We start from the raw sequence: 21,057 nt of genomic DNA, 5'->3' as shown, positions 1-21,057 counted from the left end.
CATCTCCTAAATTACATTTAGCTTTTTTCAGCAACATGTTAATTTGATGACTGTTGAGGTTCACTGATTCTTTCAACATTTATTAAACACCTAGTGTGTGCCAGGCTCCTTGCGAGTACTGTGGATACAAAAAGCAAAGACAGACATTGTCCCTGCTCTTTATGAGCTTGAGAGTCTCACAGGAAAGGAAAGTAAGCAGGTGATTCAAATCCAGTGCGGCAAATGATACTGTGGGCGTACAGAGGCAGGGGCTACTAACCTAGATGGGTTGTGGCTGAAGTCTATGCAGAGAAACCCTAATTCTTGAAAGATAAGAAGTTAGCCAGAAAAAGGGTAGGAATTCAGCAGAAGGGGCAACCTAAGTAAAGGAATGAGAAAGCACTAAATGTTCGAGGAACTGCAATGACTCGTAACATTCAAAAACGAGTATGAATTAAGGCGTGACAAGATCTAAGGCTGGAAAGAAAGATGTGGGGTTGGCAAGACTTTATTTGCCAGGCTAAAAAGTTTAGGTTTTATCCCAAGGTTATGAGGTACATTGAAGGATTCCATCTGGCAATGACATATAAGATTCCGTTTTTAAAACCTGTCAGCACAGTGAAAACTGGATTGGAGGAAAATAAGATCAGAGACTGGGAGACCAGTTAGGAGAAGCTGCAGAAATCCCAGTAAAAGATGAAGCCTGAATAAAGACAGAGGCAGAAATAATGGATGGTAAGTAGGTAAATTAGAAAGAAATTGAGGATTCAGGACCTTTAAGACATGGAGGTTGATTAACTGGGGATCTAAGTAGATGGTGGAGCTATCTATTATGACAGGGAAAAGAGGAAAAGAACAGGTTTCGCCTCCTGGGAAGGGCTGTTTGTGGGAATTGCTGGCATGGCAGAGGGAGAGGCGTTTGGAGATTTGGGTTTGAGTTTCAGACACGTTGTTCGATGCACCCATAGCAGATCCAGGGCGAGATGTCCAGTATCATCATATTGTTTCCGTGTGGTTCCAACTCCTATTTCTCTCTGATAAAGACCCTTGGGATTACATAGAACCCAGTGGACAATCCAGGATAATCTCCTATCTCAAGATCCTTAACTTAATCACATCTACAAAATCTCTTTTGCTATATAAAGACATAATCACAGGTTCTTGGAATTAGGACCTGGACATCCTTGAAGGCATTACTCAGCCTACCACAGAAGTTATGAGTGTTTAAGAGCTATAATGAAGGGTGACATTATTTTGGAAAAGTGGGGAATCAAGAATACTGTCATGGAAAGATGAGGAAGAGAACATTTCTGGGAGGGGAAGATATAACCCTCAAATGCTGCCAAGAGGTTAACCAAGATAAGGACTGAAATTGTCCTCTAGCAATGAGGCCACTGTAAGCATGATGTCAGGGAAGTGGTAGGCGCAGAGGCCAAACTGGAATATGTTAAGGAATAAACAGTAAATGAAAACGTGATGAAGATAGTAACTATAGGCAACTCTTTGAAGAAGCTTAGCTATGACTGAAAGAGGAGGAAAAAGAGCAAAAGGTGAGAGGGGCATGAGGTAAAGGAGTGGGAGGATTAAGGACACTTAGATGCACAGGGGACAGGGGTCCACAGAAGAGTTTAGGGTATACTCGTACACAGGTGCAGAGTATAAGAGAAAATCTCAGAGAAAGAGCCAGAAGCTCCGTGAGAAGCAGGACGGAAGTGGGAGGATGAATCCAGAAAAGGCAGAGAGGAAAGCAAGGGGCAGGAGGACCCCCCCCACTGCAAGAGGAAGGAGGTGAGGATGAGGGTAGGAGTAGAGCAGCCAGCCCCTGGCAGGCCCCCCGCTGGGGAGGGAGGGGCAGCCGGGTGGTTTTAGGCTGATGCTCTTCTCTGTGAGGCAGGAGACGAAAGATGTGCTTGTTCACCAAGAGTCAAAGGAAAGAGGTAGGAAGGTTGAGAACAGCGAAGGTGCAGAACGGCCGTGGGGATGAACAGGCAACGCTGTGACTGGGAACATGCGTAAGTACCATGGTAGAACGGGGCCTTGAACTGTGTCATTCAGAAATGAAAACTAGCAACAGGAACTAAATTTTCAAGGACTAAGAAGGAAAGGAAGATCAATTTAAGGCTGCGGCTCTATAACAGAACCTTAGTGTGTTCTGAACTAAATAAGAGCAAAAGATCTCACCATTTTTCTAAGTCTTTAAACAACTCTAAATTAGACACAGATTTGCTAAAATACTTTAAGTCTACCATGGTTTGAGTCACACACCTAGAAAACTGGAAGAAACAATTTTAAAATGTGCAATCCATTTCAGAGAGCCATGAATATTTTCACTACGTAGTTTTTATTTTAGACGAACATTATTGTAAAAAAGGTTCACTTGGAATAAAATCCTTTTTTTTAAAAAAAACCCACAGCATCATCAGAATCAGTACACAGTTAATGAATTGGCTTAAACAAGATTAACCACATAACAGGTCCATTTTATCTGCAGGAGCTTTTCACATTAAGCTGTTGGAGCAAAAATAAAATTGCAGAAACACATATAGTCAGATAACTCTATGGAAAAACTAGGTATTTCCCATTAGGGACATTATTTTAGTCAAATATGTGGTATTTTGCATTAAAGGAACTGCAGCATCAGCTACAGACAAATAAAATAAAATCCATCTGTAAGGCCATAGGAATGAAGTGTAATAATTCACATTTTAAAAAAAGGTAGAAAGTGAAACAAGAAGTTCTATTAGTTCTTGGCAATAAGAAATGCAATTGCACATGGCACAAGCATTCCAAAAATTGAAGTGAAATTTGAAAATATCCCTAAAATAATTGCTAATTATCATTTCTGTAAATTTCATCAAGATTTTTTTCATAAGTGAACATGACACCCATTAATTTTATTAGTCTAAAAGAAAGACTGCTTCTACTATAAAACTGTGCTAGCATTTGAAATTTTATTAGTATATCCTGTCCCTCTAGGTCTCTCTAAGGACAAGGAATTTCATTTTTAGACATTCTTTTTCCCCCTGTCTTTGGATATAATAAGAAGGAAAAAGGAATGTTTTTCTGTTAAAAGAAAAATTCTAAGAAGCCCAATAGCAGAAATGAGTGCTTAAAATCTGAGATAAGTAAACCAACATAATGAAATGCTGTTTTCATATTTAAGCTTAGAAGCTCATCTTTAAAGATTAAGAATTAAATTTATTTTAAATAATCTAAATCATGAACTAGAAAAGAAAGTCTGCTTAAATGTATCACTTACTGTCCACAGGAAAAAACTTTATAAGCCTTAATACAGATTCTCAGCATTCAGAACCTGTTAAATGGAGTTATAGTCCCTTATTTAGGAATTTCTGCAAACATTTATCTATATTGCACAGCTAAATTTATTAATGAAGACAGGGAGATAATACTTTTTTTAAGCTATTAGATATGACATGTATGTTTGATTCTAAACTACCTCCTACTTTTCCCAATGATGCCTTTAGTTCAAAACAAAACATACAATCTAAATTGTATTGGATGCGTAAAGGCTGGCTCACTGTTTTTCTACCAGTTATTAGAATACTAGTTAGCTAGATGAGGTATAATTAAAAAATAGTCCTTCAAAGTAAAGAGCATATAGTTTTCCGAAAACTGATAACAAAGACTGCACAAAATGTTTGTGTAAATAGTAATAAACCTGCAGCATCTCCTAACTGATGCCCAGGTGGATTATTTTCCCATAATCTGTCAGAAATAAAGTATAACTAAAATAAATTCCCAGTGAAACATTTTACGTCAACTGTTTTACATGCTACTTAGTTACAGCACATTTTCACTGTCTGATACCCTCAGACTCTATTTGAAAGGGTCTAGTCCAATCATTGTCAAAAATTACCACACTGATAATAAAGTGCAGCCACCGAACCACTAATACTGCTGCAAAGATCTTCATGTACCTTATCCATAAGACCACAAAAAATGTTCACACAAAACTAGATTTCTTCAGTTTCAGCAGGGAACAGACAATTATCTGCCACTAAATTCATCTACAAATAGAAAAAATAATGCACTATATGTACATTGTTAAGCAAGGTGGGCGATTTATTGGGTCATTTTACCATGCAGAAAGTGAATTTCCTATGGTCTTAGCTCAAATTATATACAATTTAGCAAAGCTAAATGTAAGAAAATAGCAAGGACAATTTATTTCTATATAACAGAGCATTTACCCCCAATTTGCTGCTACTTCAAAGAACACCTTTGGACTCATCTAACTTACAGGCTCTTTCAAAGGGAAGTTCATGGAGACTAGTTATTAACCCATATAAGACAAAAGAAGAGAGAAGGAATAAAACAAAAGCAAAGCATTGGTTTTTTAAAAAAGCTAACCACAGAATACGTCAGTTTTGGTTTGTAGACAACCCCTGAGATATAAACCAAAGTGTTAAGACACCAAATAGTCAGAGGTAAATTACTAAGAGAATTACATTCATACATGGTGTCATAGCACTTGCCTTTTAGAAAGTACTTTGTTACCATCCAGAAAACTTAACTGCTATGATCTTTTTAAGAAAATTAGTGAGTAGAAAATGTTTCTAAGAAAGTATTTTTTCTTTCCAGAAATGTACCTAATTTTAAGATGGCAGACATACAACCAACTTTCAATCAAGGAACTACTAGTTATACTGGAACACCAACAGGTGCTTTTAAGCCCATAGGTAAGTGCAGAAAGAAAAAAAAAATCAAGGAGGCTGTAATCTATCAACAGTAAGTTTAGTGTATACATAAAAAATAGCTCTGGTGTATTTATTACCACTGAATTGTGTGTACGTTTTCAAATGGGCAGTAACAGTTGAGTGGTCCAAGCCTTGGATACATCTTAATTTGAAGCAGAATTCTCTGTGCTAACAAGCAATCCCTTTCCACTTTCATCTTCCATTCTTAACTATCAAGCCCAATGGGAACCTTTGTGAAACAAAACAGGCCTAACAGGGACAACAATTATTAACAGAATTTACTTCCCTAATGACCTCTTTATTTCTCCCTTCTGTGTGTTGATACTGAAGGCTAGAATAACAGCAATGACTTTATGATTTGAATTTGGCACACAAGTTAACATTAAATACCTTTTTTTTTCTTATGTGACAGTTAATCTACAAAAGGTATCCCAGGACCACCGTTTGGTGAGAAAGGCAGAGAAGTTTGTGGTTGGCTTTGGCCCAAACGACTGGACCAAGTTCCATAACAACAAGCTTGAACAGATGGAACTGGGTTCTACACATTCAAGAATGGCTGTTTTAAAATTGAAACCTTGCTCATATTTTCTCTAATGAAAAGGCAAGACTTTTCCTAGAGGCTGCACAAGGTCTAATTTTTTTTATTTTTAAAAAAGTCCCAATAAAAACAGAACAAAAATAATTATTTTCACCATTACCGTATCAAGTTAATCTTTCCCTTTTGATAAGAGTTTGGGGAACTAAAATCTAAATCTAACTCGTGAACTCTTACCGACAGATTGTGGCAGGAATTGGGTATTACAGCTAAACCAGCAAGCAAAGGCATGAACCTAAGAAAAAAAATATTACACATGCTGATGTGACAGAATGACAATTAGATGCTGAAAGAAAACCCTAAAAGGCACTCTCCCTGCCTGTTTAAAATTTCAGCTCAAGAAGTCCAGTCAGAAACAGACAACAATGTTATGCTTTAGATAACTGAGTAATTACAACTAGTAATCAAACATAAGAATAGCACATACCACCTCTAGAAAAGGTGAGATTAAGGTGACTTCCAAATGTAGTTTCTATAGATTAGGCAGAGGTAATCAATTGAAAAAGTGATTTATTTAGCTACCCAGACTCTGTGGCAAAAAGTTCAGAAATGAAGCAATCTCTAAACAACCTGAAGAAATAAACTGTGGTCTCTGCTGAACAGATGGGCATTTTTATGGATTTTTAAGATAAATTTTATCAGAATTTAATGTTTCTTATTTATAAAATCACAAATCAGAGTCTATAAATGAATGTTATTGATGCAGTAATATTTGGCCAAATGAGCCAGGCCAAATGTCCTTTAATTTTAGTGTATCAACCTCTGCTTTAAATATTCTACCTTTTTAAACATCTGCAAATGCCCAATGAGACAAAAGCATGTAAATATGAGTCTAAGATTGTGCTATTAACAGGGAAAGGTTAACATTGACGTGCAAAGTGAAAAAGAAAGATAGCAGCTTCTGCAACAGGCAATAAAACAAAGAAAAAACAAGTTAGGTCCTGCATGAGTCTCCACTTCATTGCTTCCATGTTTGAAAAAAGGAGCCTGTTATCTTGCTAGGCCATGAGGCTGGAACCCACTTGGCATTCAGTGTTGAGAAGTCTGGGTTCAGTGGTGCTCTCAGCAGCAGCCGGGCGCCGTGACTCTGAGGCTGGGGGACCTGTGCTTTCAGAGAAGCAGAAAAGGGTCCTCTAAGTGTGCTGCAGTCTCTCAGAAAGAGTTCATCAAAGGAGTGAACAACGGAAGAAACTGGTCTTCTTTGATCTGTTTTCTGTAATTTTCACTGGCCCACCTGCCCCCGATGAGTTGCTGTCATTCTAAAAAAACAAAAAAAAAAATACAAAGGAAATGAAAGTTTCATGATTTGACCCCAATCACCTAAAAAATAAAAAATTAAAATATCAAACCAGACCATAAATGTGCATTCAGTAGAGTATTTTACTAGAAAGCGAACTAACTTAAGCTTCAATATTGTCTGTTTCTTTGGAAATGGTGGATTAAAACGAGAGAAATGTGTTTAGGATAGCACCTTTCATATTAATAATTAATATTAGGTAGAAAGTCCCTATTTCCAGTTCAAAGAAATTACAGCTAGTGGAGTGTAAAGTTTCAAGGGTAATGGTAGAAACAATGTCAAGATACTGGTATAGAGGTAAGAAGAGTAAGTAAAACAAGGTACACGATTACATTCAGGATTTAGGCTAAAACAAACTTTCAGGGTTGTCCTAATGATTCATCGATGAGATCATTTCAAATTTAGGCAACATAAATAAGAAAGTAAGTTTTTAAAATAGCATAACAAAAATTAAAATTGCGATACAAACCATTTTTCTGTTGAGTTTTGTCATTATATCTCGTGCAAGTATAAAAAATGCCTGAAGATAAACCAAAAATTTCATTATTATATTTTTAAAGTATAGGATTTGTTCAATATTTCATTATGAAATATAAATACATTAATGTTTTTAACTGAGAAAAAACGTAATTGTAATCACAGTATACGCATGAATATTGTGTCTTACAGTTATGTTTTCCAAGGTTATTAAACTGTCATTCACTCATTCATTCACCAAATATTTTCTGCACATACTGGCACAAGCTCCTAATTGTTGATTACAGATAGCTTCCTTAGTACACCAGAGGGGCAGAGGCGCTACCCAAGCCACCCACACCTGTGGAGTGGCTCCCAGAGCAGGCATGGTGCCTGGTCTAGATGAATGAATAATTATGTATTATTCTGTAACTCTAAAACCTATTGCTTTCACTCGTATACCTGAGAATATATAATCTTCCATGTCTTAACACTCTAAAATCCTGACAGTTTCCACAGCTCAGCCAAATTCCCCACCGTAGAAGTCAGTTCGAATAGAAGCAGGACCAATCTGATTAACCTCAGTGACATTTTATACCTAGTGTCTCTTGACCCAAACCAAATATTTTTCAAACCTATCATCCCCACTTTGATTCTCTAGAGCCAAGACTCCAAAAGCTCTCTGGTTTTCTCCATGCTAAAGTCACTGTTATGTCAGTCTCTTTGTTCCCAACCATTCCTGATAACTCAAAAATGTTCAGCAAAACAATTATTTCCAATCAAGTCAAGCAGAAACAATATGGTTACTAGTATCACTCATTGTCAGTGTCTCACCATCACACTGGTCACCTATGAGTCTAAAAAGCATCTAAATAAGCCCATCCTAGGTTTGGTGAGGCTAACTACAAGTTAATACTCTGAGAAAATTGCTAACTTCTGTAGAATACCTGGCCAGAAAAAGCAGCTCGGGTGATACCCAGCTCTTTATTTACACAACTCAATGCTCTAAGCCGTAGGTGTGGTCAGGGTTGCAGGTACTAACAGGAGACCAAAGCCTGCTCCATTAAGCCAGGTACAGAGTTCATTCCGGGGAAGCAATCCTATGTGGGCTATCTCAGCAAACTTCCTCCTGTCTAAACCATTAATGCTGACTTTAAGATGCTCCCTTCTTTCTGATGGAAGGAAATGCTTTTGTGGCAAGCAGAAGGAAGCATTTTTCTGCTTATCTATGTGTAAATAAATCAGTTGAGGCTTCCTGTTTCCTAATACCAATTAGCCCGCCTGAAAAAATGAGTGGTAGTTATTTAAAACAAAGAAAAACTTCTGATTGGTGTCTACTGGTTAGTCATTTAAGTCTCAATTTTTAGCCATGACATTATGGTGAACAGTGAGTATACTAAGAAATCAAAATCTTTAGGAAACCATCAGTATTACTGTGAATTACATGTATTGTAAGTGAATTACATGTATTAACACATATTACATGTCTTATTTTTATGATCAGTTTAAAAAATATTTTTAAAAAGGAAAATATTATCAACAATTCTGCCCTTGGTAAAGAAAATCTATTCTTAAAAGACTTTAGATGATTTGGTTTTTTTAATAGTTAACTTACTGAAAATTTATTAAAACTACTCTTTGATTCACACACATTTCTACTAACTGCCGCTGCATTACAATGTAACATGCTTACTCTATTTCAAACATGTACACTAAGACAATCTGTTTCATGAGCTAACAGTTTAATTCTTTTGAGAGAGTATAAACGTGAAAGTAATTAAGATTCTCCTGCTACAGGCGATTACAGGATGACAGGAAAGATGATAAATAAGCAGAGGACACTGCTTGGTCGGCCAGTGCAGGATTTCCAGCCTCCCAAACAAGGGCAAAACTGATCTTAAACTGAACTTCTACCTTCTGTTCAGTGAATCTTAAAGGAGCAGCTTAATATATCCCATAGGGAGGTTGGGTGCTAGAAATTCAACAACCAAGGTCCAATTAAAAGTCAAAAGCACTAAAGTCACAAAATGGCGGTGGAGCTCACAAGGCATTCACTAAGTCAGAAAACAGCAAGGCCGTGAGAGTTGCCTGAAAATAGGCAACTAAGCAAAATGTTAGCACAAAACAAAAGTCACCAAACATTTCTTTTTTACCTCTTCTACATTTGTACTCGATTTCGCACTTGTCTCCAAAAATTTAATCCCATAGTCAATCGCTAACTGAAAGGCAAACAGAAACATTTGAATTCAGTGCAAGTTGCTTAAATACACAAAGCATTTCTATTTTTTAGGTTTTTCCAAGTCCCAAAGTTAGAGTATCTAGTTCAGAACTTCTGTAGTTCTCAAACTTTTCTTCTATTGTGTTTAAAATTTAGGTATCTAGCTTAATCATCCTAAGTAAAATGGCACCACTTCCATTCAAAACACAATTTAAGTACTTCTCTTTTTTTCCACTATCTTCTAGTTCTCTAATATACTTACAAGCAAAACTATCAGAGAGACACACCTACCATTAATTTGGGATTAATTTACTCCTTTTATCTGCTCCCAAAGTATAATTCTCCAAGTTACTATATTGACTGTTCATTTTTTAAAAAACAAATTGGTCATAATAGAATAAAAGCTTAAAATACTAAATTCTACTCATTGCTTTGGTTTGTAATGATGTGACAAATTGTGAACTCTTCCATATTTCCATGTACTCCCAAATAGTTCCTAGTTCATTTATAACACTAAGATTAAGTAAATGTCTTCACGAGGAAAAGGTTTGCAGTTAGATTGAAGAAAAAATAAAATATATTTCACATGCATCACTAGAAAAAGACCACAGCCAAATTCCAAGACTTAAAAATTGAAGGCTTTAAGTCAATTTGAAAATGTCACACAAGTAAATATGTACATACAATAAACACTTCTGCTTTGTAGGACACAAAATAGAGAATTCCCTATAAATGACATCCATAGCTTGATGAGTTACAAGGTTTTATCCATAATGACCTAAATCTGATGTGCAGTAAAACAGTCTAAGAAAAAATAATGAACTGGAAAATGATTATTGTTGAAACTTCATCTATCCTATTACTTTGAATTAGTTTAATTTCAAAACTGGGTGTTCACACAGATATGGAAGAAATACCCTGCACTCTAAGCTGCAGGAATCTGAAAAAGGACCAAACTGTATCTCCCAGAAAACAGCAAATTCTTTAGGAATGAGTCATGACTACACAGAATATAGAGCTAGAGTTGGAATACTAATTCATACCATTCAAGTATGGATCACATCTCTTTGTCTTACAAGGATTAAAATATAGATATTTTTTAGACTTAAGTCAATAATTAAATAATACTAAGAAAATAAATGCTTAATGTAAGCAGATTCCAGTATTGGGGCATTCAGTTCAAGTTACCTTCTCTCCTCTTTCTTTTGACACTTGTCTTTTGTCATTCATATCACATTTGTTACCCAGGATCATTCTTTCAACATCTGAAGAGGCATGCTGCAGGGAGAAAATAGTATGTTATAAAAACAGCCTGAGAAAAACAGTTATTCAACAGACAAATCCTAACCTGTCAGAAACTTATCTGTGAATTTAATAAAGTCAATCTTCACTCAACTCAAGGCCTGACACAGAGGAAAATTTAAAAGATGAGAGGAAGGGAAAAGCTATAGCATACGAGCTTGTGCAAACTTTTTTCCCAAAGGCAGCGGTCTTCTCACGTCTTTTTTTTTGTACATGAACAAATAGAAATACAATTTATGGGTATCTAACAACAAAGCTTCCAAACATCAGTTTGGGTCAAAGGAGAAAAAAAAATTGGAACTGAGTGAGCCAATGGGGAAGGTATTCTGGAATGTGAGCTACATAAAAAGTAAATTAATATAAGTTAATACAAATGTGTACAGAATTGTTTCAGAGTCATATTTCTCTCGGAAATGTCAAAGACATTTAAAAAATCTTAGTATCAACCTGGGATTAAACCCAATTTCAAATATCTAAGATGGAGAAAATGTCAGAAGGGCAAAATGATAAGTTACTGGAATAAAGATGTAGTTTTGCTAGGCAAACAGCACAGTGGAACAGACAGAAGCTGGGAGTCAGAAGTTTTAATTCTGACTCTCCTTTTTAAAGGCTTTCTGATCACAGGCAAGTCTTTCTGGCCTCAGTTTTCTCATGTGTAAAATGGGGACTTGGCTTAAATTATTTTCAAGATCTTGGTCAAGTTTAAAATTCTGTGAAACTGCTCCTCTGTCCACATCCCCCAGTGCAGCACAGTAGCCTGATGGCAGCACCAGCGCTCTCACAGGCCATGGTGCTCCTCAGAGTGAGAGGGCCTGGCCTGCCCAGCCCCTGCAGCCCAGCTGCCTCTTCCGAAGACAGAAAGAGCCCTTTGTATGCACCCAGCAGGACTCTTCTCTGGCATCATCATTGTCTTTCCATACATACCTCTTCAATGTTTCTTATCCAATTTTTAATATTGTCAAAGGACTTTTCATTTGTGATGTCATAGACCAGCATAATTCCCTACAAGAGAAAAAAAGATCTTTAATACTATATATATTCAAAGTTACAGAGTATGATGCCAATGTACTCCTCTCCTCCAGAAACCTTGTGTCTGTCTTTTCTCTTTTGTCTTTATAAAAGGGATTCATAATAAAATTTTAAAGTACAGAGATGCAAAGATAAATTCTTCCATTGCCTCCTCAAGTAAATAAATACTCTGTTAACATCTTCACTGTTGAACTTTAATGAATTAGTGATTATGGTAAAGGTGATACACTCTTTCTACATGATAAGAATTGCACCAAGTGGAGCTAAAGGACTGTTTAAGTTAAAACAGAGATAATACTGAGAGTAAGAAGTAATCACTTCTGTTGTGCACAGGTTTATTCCAAGTAGAAATTGTCTTGCTTCTTTACTCTTATACTAAGACTATAAGCATAATGCTTAAAAATTATTTCTTCTATGTGGGTTGATCAAAATGTCACTATCTGTCTCAGTACATTACAGACACTTAAAAATATATGCACTTGTTATACAAGCTTAATGAAAGGCATTGTCATATTTTTAAAGACCCCATGTCTGATATTTCTAAAGGGTTTACCTTCTGAATATATCAAGTGAAAGCTGTATGCTAATTATTCCAAAATCTTTATCACCAGACTACATTTCTGTATTAAGTGAGATCCAACCATTGTCCATCCATTCAACAAATATTTAGTGAGCACCTACTATGTACTTGGTACCAAATTAAGTGCTACCAGTAGTGAACAAGAAAGACAAGGCCCCTTCCTCTCATGGATGGCTAGTAAAGAAAACAACGAACCAATAATTATACAATTAATGATAATCTTGACACTTGCTATGAAGAAACACTGGAAGCCATGAGTACAAATGTAAATCTAATCTGACTGAGGAGCTGGGTGGTCGGGAAGTCTTCCTTAAGAAAATGATATTAAAGCCAAGGCCTAAAGACTGAGTAGACTTGAAATGGACAAAGGGGTTGAGGCTGGGGTAAAGAGAAGCCCACGGTGCCTGGCATGTAGCAGAAACATGGGCTCTTGCTGACCAGAAGGCCAGAACCCACTGGATTTTGTGACGGAGTCAGTTTGGCGAAAGTGCATAGAAGCACTGGGAGAAGGGCACACGAGGCCACTGCAGAGACAGATGAGGGTCAGATGTACCTCTGAGACCACTGACTGGACACTGGCTCTCAGATGTCCCCTCTGGTCACCAAAAACTCTAAGTAAATCACAAGGCTGTCTTGATCCCTCCAAATCTTCTCTTTCTCCTTGTACTCATGTTTTGTTAAAGGGCAATACAACCACACCAGCCAGCTCAAGCAGACCCCTGGGAGTAACCTCCTCCACAGCCAGTCAGTCCCTAAGTCCTGTAGGCCCCGCAACTGCAGTATTTCTAGATTCTGAGCCCTGCACCCACCACACACACGTGGCCTTATTCATATTCTCATCAATTAGCCTGTACCTGGATTACTGTCACAGTCTTTATTGGTCTCCTGCTTTCATTTTTAGCTTCCTCTAATTTACTTTCTATAAGGGCACCAGTTACCACTTCATGCTTAAAATCCCATAGCACCTCTCCATTGTATTCATAATTATAGGTTAAAATTCCTTAGCATGGCAGACCAAGTCCTTCAAGTCTGACTTCCAACTTTGTAAATAAATATAAAATAGAAATACAAATCACAAAACACATGGACAAAAGAATCTAGGAAATGTTAACAAAATATTAACAGAGCTATATCCCTCAGGGTGGTGAGATTTTGGATGATTTCTTAAAATTTTCAGTTTTCTATACTACATGTAACTTTTTGACAACCATACAAATGCATATTATTGTTTAAATGACAAAAAAAATTCTCCTCTATCCTCCCTCCTCTCCGCCTCAAATGCAAATGTTTCACTTTGGCTGCACTGTAAAGTAGATTTCACAAATGTGTCAGTGTAAATAAGTTTTTAAAAATTAAAGTTGAGGGTCATACACCTAAACTGTAAATTTTATGTTATGTATATTTTACCACAATTTAAAAAATAATTCAAAATGGAATCTGAATAATTCCTGATTCAAAGAATTTAGCTGCCTACAATAAAAAAAGTTAATGAAATAACTACCAATAGCTCTACTATCCTTTGAGCCTTATGGGCGATCTTGGTCTTCACTGTCTTACGTCTGTCAAGTGGCCCTCTGGGTGGTTAGCACAGGAAGTGTGAACATAACACAGCGTCTGAAGTCACGGGCTCTGGAGCCAGAGACTCAAGCCTGGGCTCCACCATGTACTACCACCTGGGAGACCCTGGAGATGTTATTGAATCCCTCTCAGTCTCCATTTCCTCATTTGTAAAATGAGGAGAGCACATCTTCCACACTGGGTACTTTTCAGGATCTACTGAGATATTATTTGTAAACTACTTAACCTAGAACCCAGGACATAGCTTGGACTAAAAAAATGGCAGCTATCAATGAATATCTTTGGTTTCAATAGTGGAAACCCTTCATCTATTTCCTATGTTTATAAACTAACTGATTTCGTGAAATTGGAAATACAAACTCAAGTATTCCAGTTAAAACTTCATATATATCTGGTATATCCCTATAATAACAGCTTCCTTAGCATTCGTAAGATAGCCTTGGTCTATGAGAAATGTTGATAATGCAATGATATAGTCCTTTTTTCCCCCAAAGCCCAATGTCCATCTGGCTTACTTCTGCGCCTATGTATATTGCTGAAGAGCTTGAAATAGACCAAAGGACTCTGGAGTGGCAGACTGCAGTACAGTGCTTCTCAGCATGTCGCGCACCTGAACCTACACACTACACCTGCCAGAACCACCACGTGCTGAAATGAGAACACGACGGCTCCGTGTCCCACTGGAACACATGACCTGCAAGATCCAAGACTCAAGCAGAGCAGGGCTTTCTGAAATTTATCTAAGGTTGTATCTAGGTCTGAAATTTTCCACTGCTTCACCCCTTCAGCAAGTATTTATGAAATACCTACTATGTGTCAAGCATGGCATTACAGCAGAACAAGGGAGACAAAAATCCCTCCATCAAAAAGGAAAAGACAATACTACCTTAGAATACCAACAATTTCTAATTATTTGAAGTAATGTGAAGAGAGACTTGCCAAGTAGATGAATGAAAAAGACAGACAATCCTCAAATCTAAATTAAATAACACATTTCAATAACCTCTTTCCTCATACCATGAACTAGAGCCAGACATCCAAGGGAAACACTTGCTCTACATCTTAGGTGTTCCTGTCCTCTCTAGTGAAAACAAGCATGCAAGTGGAATCAATCCATCATTCCTAGAAAATAAAAAAGCAGTCAATAGAAAGACTTGTGTTTGTAAGATGCCCTACTCAAAATTACCTGTAAACTATTCAAAATCATTCCTGTTAAGATATTCTTATTTATCCCCAAAATCCTTCCTGGGAGAAACAAACAACAAAGGAACTTCTTTCTGGCACACAAAGTAAGTCCCTCCCTCTGATTCTAATCTAAGCAAAACAGAATAGCTGACAACCACTTTTCTTAAAATAATGACCTGTCATAATTTTTCAAGTATTACAGGGTAGAATATGGAGAACCATAAGCATACAAAACACATGGTGGTATATAGCACCAAGGTGATCTAGCTTTAGAAAGGAACCCCTAATCTTTTGGTGGGGATGTTACCAGTACTCAAATAAGGGAGGGTGAGTGGCCGTGGAGGAGGGAGGGAGGGCAGCATGGTAATAAAGGGATCTAGGGATCATGATCACATCTTCCGGGAGACAAGGGGACAGCTATCACCTACGGTTCTGGCACCCTGGCACCACTCCCAGAAGCACAACAATCTTTTAAGCAATGAGTCTGGTATGATGGAAGCTGATACCCCACAGTCTACTACGTTGGGCTTCATGATCTCAACAGCTCAACCTTCTAAGACTCAGTGAGCACACTGGGTTTCATCATCATTCAAAGCTCCAACTTGTGTTTGGCTTAGGCCTAAAAGCCAGGGATTAAGCCCTGGTCTGGGCCGAACATTCTAGGCATGTCTCAGTACAGCTCTGCTTCTAGGCTGTCTTCTTGACCACTGTACTCCCAGCACACACACAGGATTTGCCCTGAGCCAACAAGCAATAAAATGGCTTGTATAGATGAAGCATCTTAGGATGGAAAACAGCCAAGTGATGAGCTTGTGATGAGCTTACGATAAAGAGGGTAAGGCTAGGAGGTAGCAAAGATGGACTTGGTAGCCAAGACTGACCAGATTCTAAGCCTCAAAGAGTCACAGATGATTCAGCTACTTCCTGGCCAGCTGGCAGAATGCTGGTAGAGGAGGCCGTGGAGAGATCAGCCATTAGGAACGGATGTTGTGGGCCTGGTGAGAGAAGGGATGATGATGGCAGGGCTGAATGATGAGAGGGTGCAAGAAATGAACACTTAGTCCCAGAGCTTGTGGTTTGCTGAGATTTGGCAAAGGTATTAATACAAAGGAAAGGTCACAAAAATATGCACAATCACTCAAGATGGGTGGAGGAGTTCTAGAACATCTACAAGCTAATTATCTGATTGATATTATGAAGACAAGACCAGTGGCAGAGTATATATATGGTTACTACACAAAGAACATAAAAAAACCTTTAAATGTTTTGTTTTCACATCAAAAAATCTGTTTTCCGCATTCTAGTAGATGCTACCTTGAGTCCTATAAACTTGATAAATGAATATTCATGTTTTACTTTCACCTGAACAGTTACAAAACTCTAAAACACACTCACCATGGCTCCTCTGTAGTATGCTGTTGTGATGGTTCGAAATCTTTCCTGACCTGCTGTGTCCCTAAAATTTGAAACAAAAGAGAGAGTGGTTTTTAAAGTCATCACCAGCATCACTGAGGAGAGGCTCTAAGCTGTAGGAGATATAATTTCGGTCTGCTCACAAATGCAGTGGTTTCAGAGGAAAGGAGAACAAGACACAAAGGGAGCCTGTTGTGTGTCTTTGAGCTGGAGGCGGTGGTGGCCATGGGAGCCTGTCAAGAGCTCACAATGACTTGGGTGGAAAACCTGGACCTTGATGATAAAAGCAGCAACAGGACAATGCATGGCCCTGCTAGGAACCGGCACATTATGTTAGTCAAAATATGTGGGAGAGAATAGAGAATAGTTCTAAATTCTTGGACTCCTAGAGGGTTATAAACCTTCTTTCTAAACGCCTAATGATTAATGCATTTTGCTTTCTTGACTGAAAGTCTGATTACTGTTCAAAGCAAGAAACTGGGCTGGACTTACTACTGTGTAAATTCTGCTCAGCAGAGCATACTAAAACGGATCTCCTCAAGAACTCTTTCAGCCACGGAGCCTGTGATTAAATGGGAACCTGGAGCCAACACATAATTATTGGCAATGTTTCCAAAGACTTTAAAATACATCAACTTTCATATATTCTTGCTTTTTAGCCGGTAGCACACCATTAAAATACATTCTGGAAAATATAAAAGTTTCTACAATTAGAAACTTCTATTTTACTTATTTTAGTAAGGCAACCCCTACAAACAAAGTTAAATTTCCTTGACACTGGAAAAATATCAATATTCCTAAATTTGCCACTTACCACCAGAATTAACTCACTCCCTATGGTACTAAGAAAGACAAACTAAACTGTACAATTTAATTGCAGGGGAGAAAGAGGCGCTTATGGAAATATGTTAGAAATCTAATGCATTCCAGGCCCAAGCAGATATACACACACATATGTATATATACACTTATATCTGTAAAATAAATGTAAATATAGTATGTATTACATACAGTACATATATACTACATAATTTGTATAATATAAATTTATGTATTATATATATATATAAATAAAAATCAATAAATACCTTAACTTTTATGGATACCACATAAAATATTTTCACATGGTGCTCACATGATACCCACACCAAAGCCGATGGTAGTATTACCATCATCCTGACTCTGCAGAAGAGGAAACAGGCTTGGGTGGGCTGTGGTCCCAGCTCTGCCACTAAAAAGCTCATCCTCTTGAATGAGACTCAAGCATCCCAGTTCTCAGCTGTTTAGTTCAGGGCCAGGCCTCATAGCATAGTCATCTTATCCTGCCATTCTCTCTCTAATCAGGATTAGATACACAGGGCACCTCATTTGCTACATGGCAAAAAATCCACTGGGAAATCGAAGCCAAGAAAGCACCTCTGAACAGACTAACCATATTTTGATTCTAACAGACTACTTTATTTAGAACCAGTTCTGTGGTGAGGATGGAAGAAAAAATGCACCATACTGAATGTAGGTCATAAAGACTGAATGGAGAGACTTGTGTTACTCAGAGTATTGATAAATAGTACCAAGTTCCAGGTAACTGATCACCTACAGCCTCCTAGAAACACTCATTATTGCTATAACAAAGACTATACAGCACAGAGTCAGAAATTCTCTTTGCTTTTCCCTTAAACAAATTTCTTACATCTTTAAACAATTTGGCTTCTTACAAACACCAAAAGATAAAAAGGGCAGCCTGCGGTAACCTTCACAAAGTTCCCAATGCATTATACTGGGAACCACTATACTAGGCTAATAGATGAAGCTGACATGATGTTCCAGGAGATCTGGGTAGTAGTCCCAGCTTTATCACTAACCCAGACATATGCCGTCAGGTGCACTTAACCCACTTTACGTCCTAGTTTCCTCCTCTGTAAAAGAAGGGCTGGTGGATTTCATAGTGTTCCAGCTCTATCCTGGCTCTGAGATTTAAAGCAGAAACACAGCCTAGGAAAAACGTGATATACATATTACTTTACTGTTCTGCCCTGCTTTCATCTTAGTCAATGCTGCACTAAATTTCTAAGCTTTGTCTACTACTGTCATCACACATCATCAGTAAACTCCAGTAAACATCATCAAAAATCTTCCTCAAGTATTCAAATCTACATGGCTCCATGTAAAGCTCTGGAATGAAAGAAATTAAACCAGCTTATAGGAGGTTAAAAAAAAAAACGAAGAGTTTCTGAGTTCAAGCCAAAAGTTTTCAACCTGGCAATCTGGCAGAAGCATATTTATTCATTGTAGTCTGACAAATTCTTTAGGAATTCACCAGCCAGAGTTGGGTGATCTTAAGGGGATCTTTGCTTTGCATATTGCAACCAGAGACCTAAGGGACATGACTTTTTCTCCCTTATTTGCCAGTCAAGTGTTCCTCATGTTTTCATTTAACGAGAAGAAATATGCAAATAAATTATAAAACATGAGATCTGAGGGGGAACTCAGAAGTAATCAGTCTAACCAAACAATTTACAAATGAGGAAAAATAGGCCCTAGAAGGGAAGCAACTGGCTTCAAGTCCTCAGTGCAGAGGCAGTCATGGCCAGAACCTAGGTCTGCACTTCCTGTTTGGGTTTCCTGTCACTTGACTACTTGGCCTTATCTGATTTCATAGCTGCAACAACTACACTAACAGAGTAATAGACAGTTGACCCTTGAACAACATGGGTTTAAACTACACCGGTCCACTTATACATGGATTTTTTTAACTGGAACATTTTTTGGAGATTTGTGACTATCTGAAAAAAAACATTTTCTTTTCTGTAGCTTGCTTTATTGTTAAAGAATACAGTACATAACATACAAAATATGTGTTTACTGACTGTTTATGTTCTCAGTCAGGCTTCTAGTCAACAGCAGACTATTAGTTAAGTTTTGGGGGAATCAAAGTTATACACGGATTTTCAACTGCATGAGGGTAGGTGCCAGTAAGCCCCCCACTGTTCAAGGTCAACTGTACATTCTAGAATTTGGTTTCCTCCTATAAGACTAGCATTTTGGAAGAATGAGTTCTCAGATGCTTCTGGCTTTAAGAGATAGTGACATCATTCCTTACCTTTCCACTCTTGGTTGGAGGTACCTTTGAATACTTACTCTTTCCCCACTTGGTTCTGATAAGGAAAAGATGTTTTAGCTATCACAGAATACCTCTAACTTATCACAATTTACATTTACATCCCCACTTTTAACTCCTAATTAAGGAAGAAACTGTGCATATACATATCTTTTTACTTACCATATCTGAAGCTTAATTTTCTTTCCATCTAGTTCTATCGTTCTGATTTTAAAATCAATTCCTGCCAGAAAAAGAAACAAACACATGCTAAATTTCTTCAATAGGATCCAAGTCTTATTAGGAAAGGGACAAAGATTTCTATTGAAAAAGAGCTCTCCAACGCACTGGAAAATGTGAACACAGAGAGGGTGTGAATGGTATGTTTCCTCTGAATACAGGCTGAAGAAAGGAATGCTAATTACTTTGCAAAGAATTCCCACACATGTTAAATGCAACGTATTATGTGCCTCATTATTTTGACACAAATAAATTACATCCCTCAAAGGTACATAACTGAGATGGACTGAGAACATGCCATATTTTCTTCCTGAAATACATATTAACAATGCTTCCCACTCCTCATGACCCATCCTTCCCTAAAGAAGGCCATGAGACCCCTTTACAATGTCCTCTTCCAGCAGCTCCCATTCTTTCTTTAGGATCTGCAACTGGCTAAGAAGAAAACACACACATACTTGAGGGCAGGGACAGGAAAGCCTGCATATTTATTTTATATAGTTAACAAGTATTCTATATACATGTTAATAAGTGTCCCCTGCATCTTACTGGCAGGAGCTGAAATAGCTAGAATGGTTTTTAGCCCTGCTGCACTTTAGAATTATCTGGGGAACCATAAAAAAATACTCATGACAAGGCTTGCTTCCCTTCCCAAATTCTGAGATTCTGCCTCAGTTGGTCAAGGCTGGGATTCGTGCAATAGTAATTTTAAAAGCTCTGCAGGTGATTCTAACCTGTAAGAAGCACTCAACTAGGCATGACAGGTAGTATGTGAGTCATTTGGCACCCTGCCCTCACCGATTTCCCCCCACTACGGTAGCTCAAAACTTCCTCAGCAATTTCAACTACAAAGAACCACACAGCCCTTGACAAATACCAGCATGCTTTATCATTTGTCAGGAATGAGCTGCTACTCCTTCTGAAGGCGCTACACCAGTGAATACAACTCAGCTGCAATTTGCTAAATCCTCATCTGTCGACTCAGTTTTGTTTTAGTGTTCTCTATTCTTTTGCTTTCTATATAGAACCCCTTAAAAGTGGTTTCCAAAACAAGAAAATACGTCAATTATGTATCCTTTACATTGACTTTAACTGCAGTTGTTTTGGGGGAGAAAAGCCTTCAGCAACCATGTTACTACCACGTTTGTAAATATAAACAGAGAGAGCACCCAGAACGGCTGCTTGGCAGCTCCAGCTTTATATAAACCCACATGCATAAACCACGTGCGTTTCCCCTTCCCCGTCTTCTTTGCATGGCACCTTTCCCCCAGGGAACCTTATTGGGTACTCTTACGAATCTTAAAACAATCCCACCCAAGCTCATCTTTCCCCTCATTAATAACCATGTATTGTTCACAAATACAATCTGG

General features: G+C 37.8%; 1 protein-coding gene across 1 annotated transcript in view; it reads right to left on the bottom strand.

Annotated features, from left to right (window-relative positions):
* Positions 1–2,301: 2,301 nt before the first annotated feature.
* Positions 2,302–21,057, bottom strand: part of RAB8B (RAB8B, member RAS oncogene family) — a 56,249-nt gene continuing 37,493 nt past the window's right edge. The window contains exons 2-8 of the mRNA XM_037004222.2: positions 19,631–19,691; positions 16,333–16,393; positions 11,490–11,567; positions 10,452–10,541; positions 9,199–9,264; positions 7,059–7,109; positions 2,302–6,551 (exon numbers count right to left, since the gene is read on the bottom strand). Of these exons, the coding sequence (XP_036860117.1) occupies positions 6,459–6,551; positions 7,059–7,109; positions 9,199–9,264; positions 10,452–10,541; positions 11,490–11,567; positions 16,333–16,393; positions 19,631–19,691 (500 nt within the window). The 3' untranslated portion in view covers positions 2,302–6,458. The remainder of the gene's footprint in view (positions 6,552–7,058; positions 7,110–9,198; positions 9,265–10,451; positions 10,542–11,489; positions 11,568–16,332; positions 16,394–19,630; positions 19,692–21,057) is intronic.

The sequence above is a fragment of the Manis javanica genome, chromosome 8, assembly GCF_040802235.1.
Source record: "Manis javanica isolate MJ-LG chromosome 8, MJ_LKY, whole genome shotgun sequence".
Lineage (NCBI taxonomy): Eukaryota > Metazoa > Chordata > Mammalia > Pholidota > Manidae > Manis > Manis javanica.
This window is presented reverse-complemented; position numbering and strand designations above follow the sequence as displayed.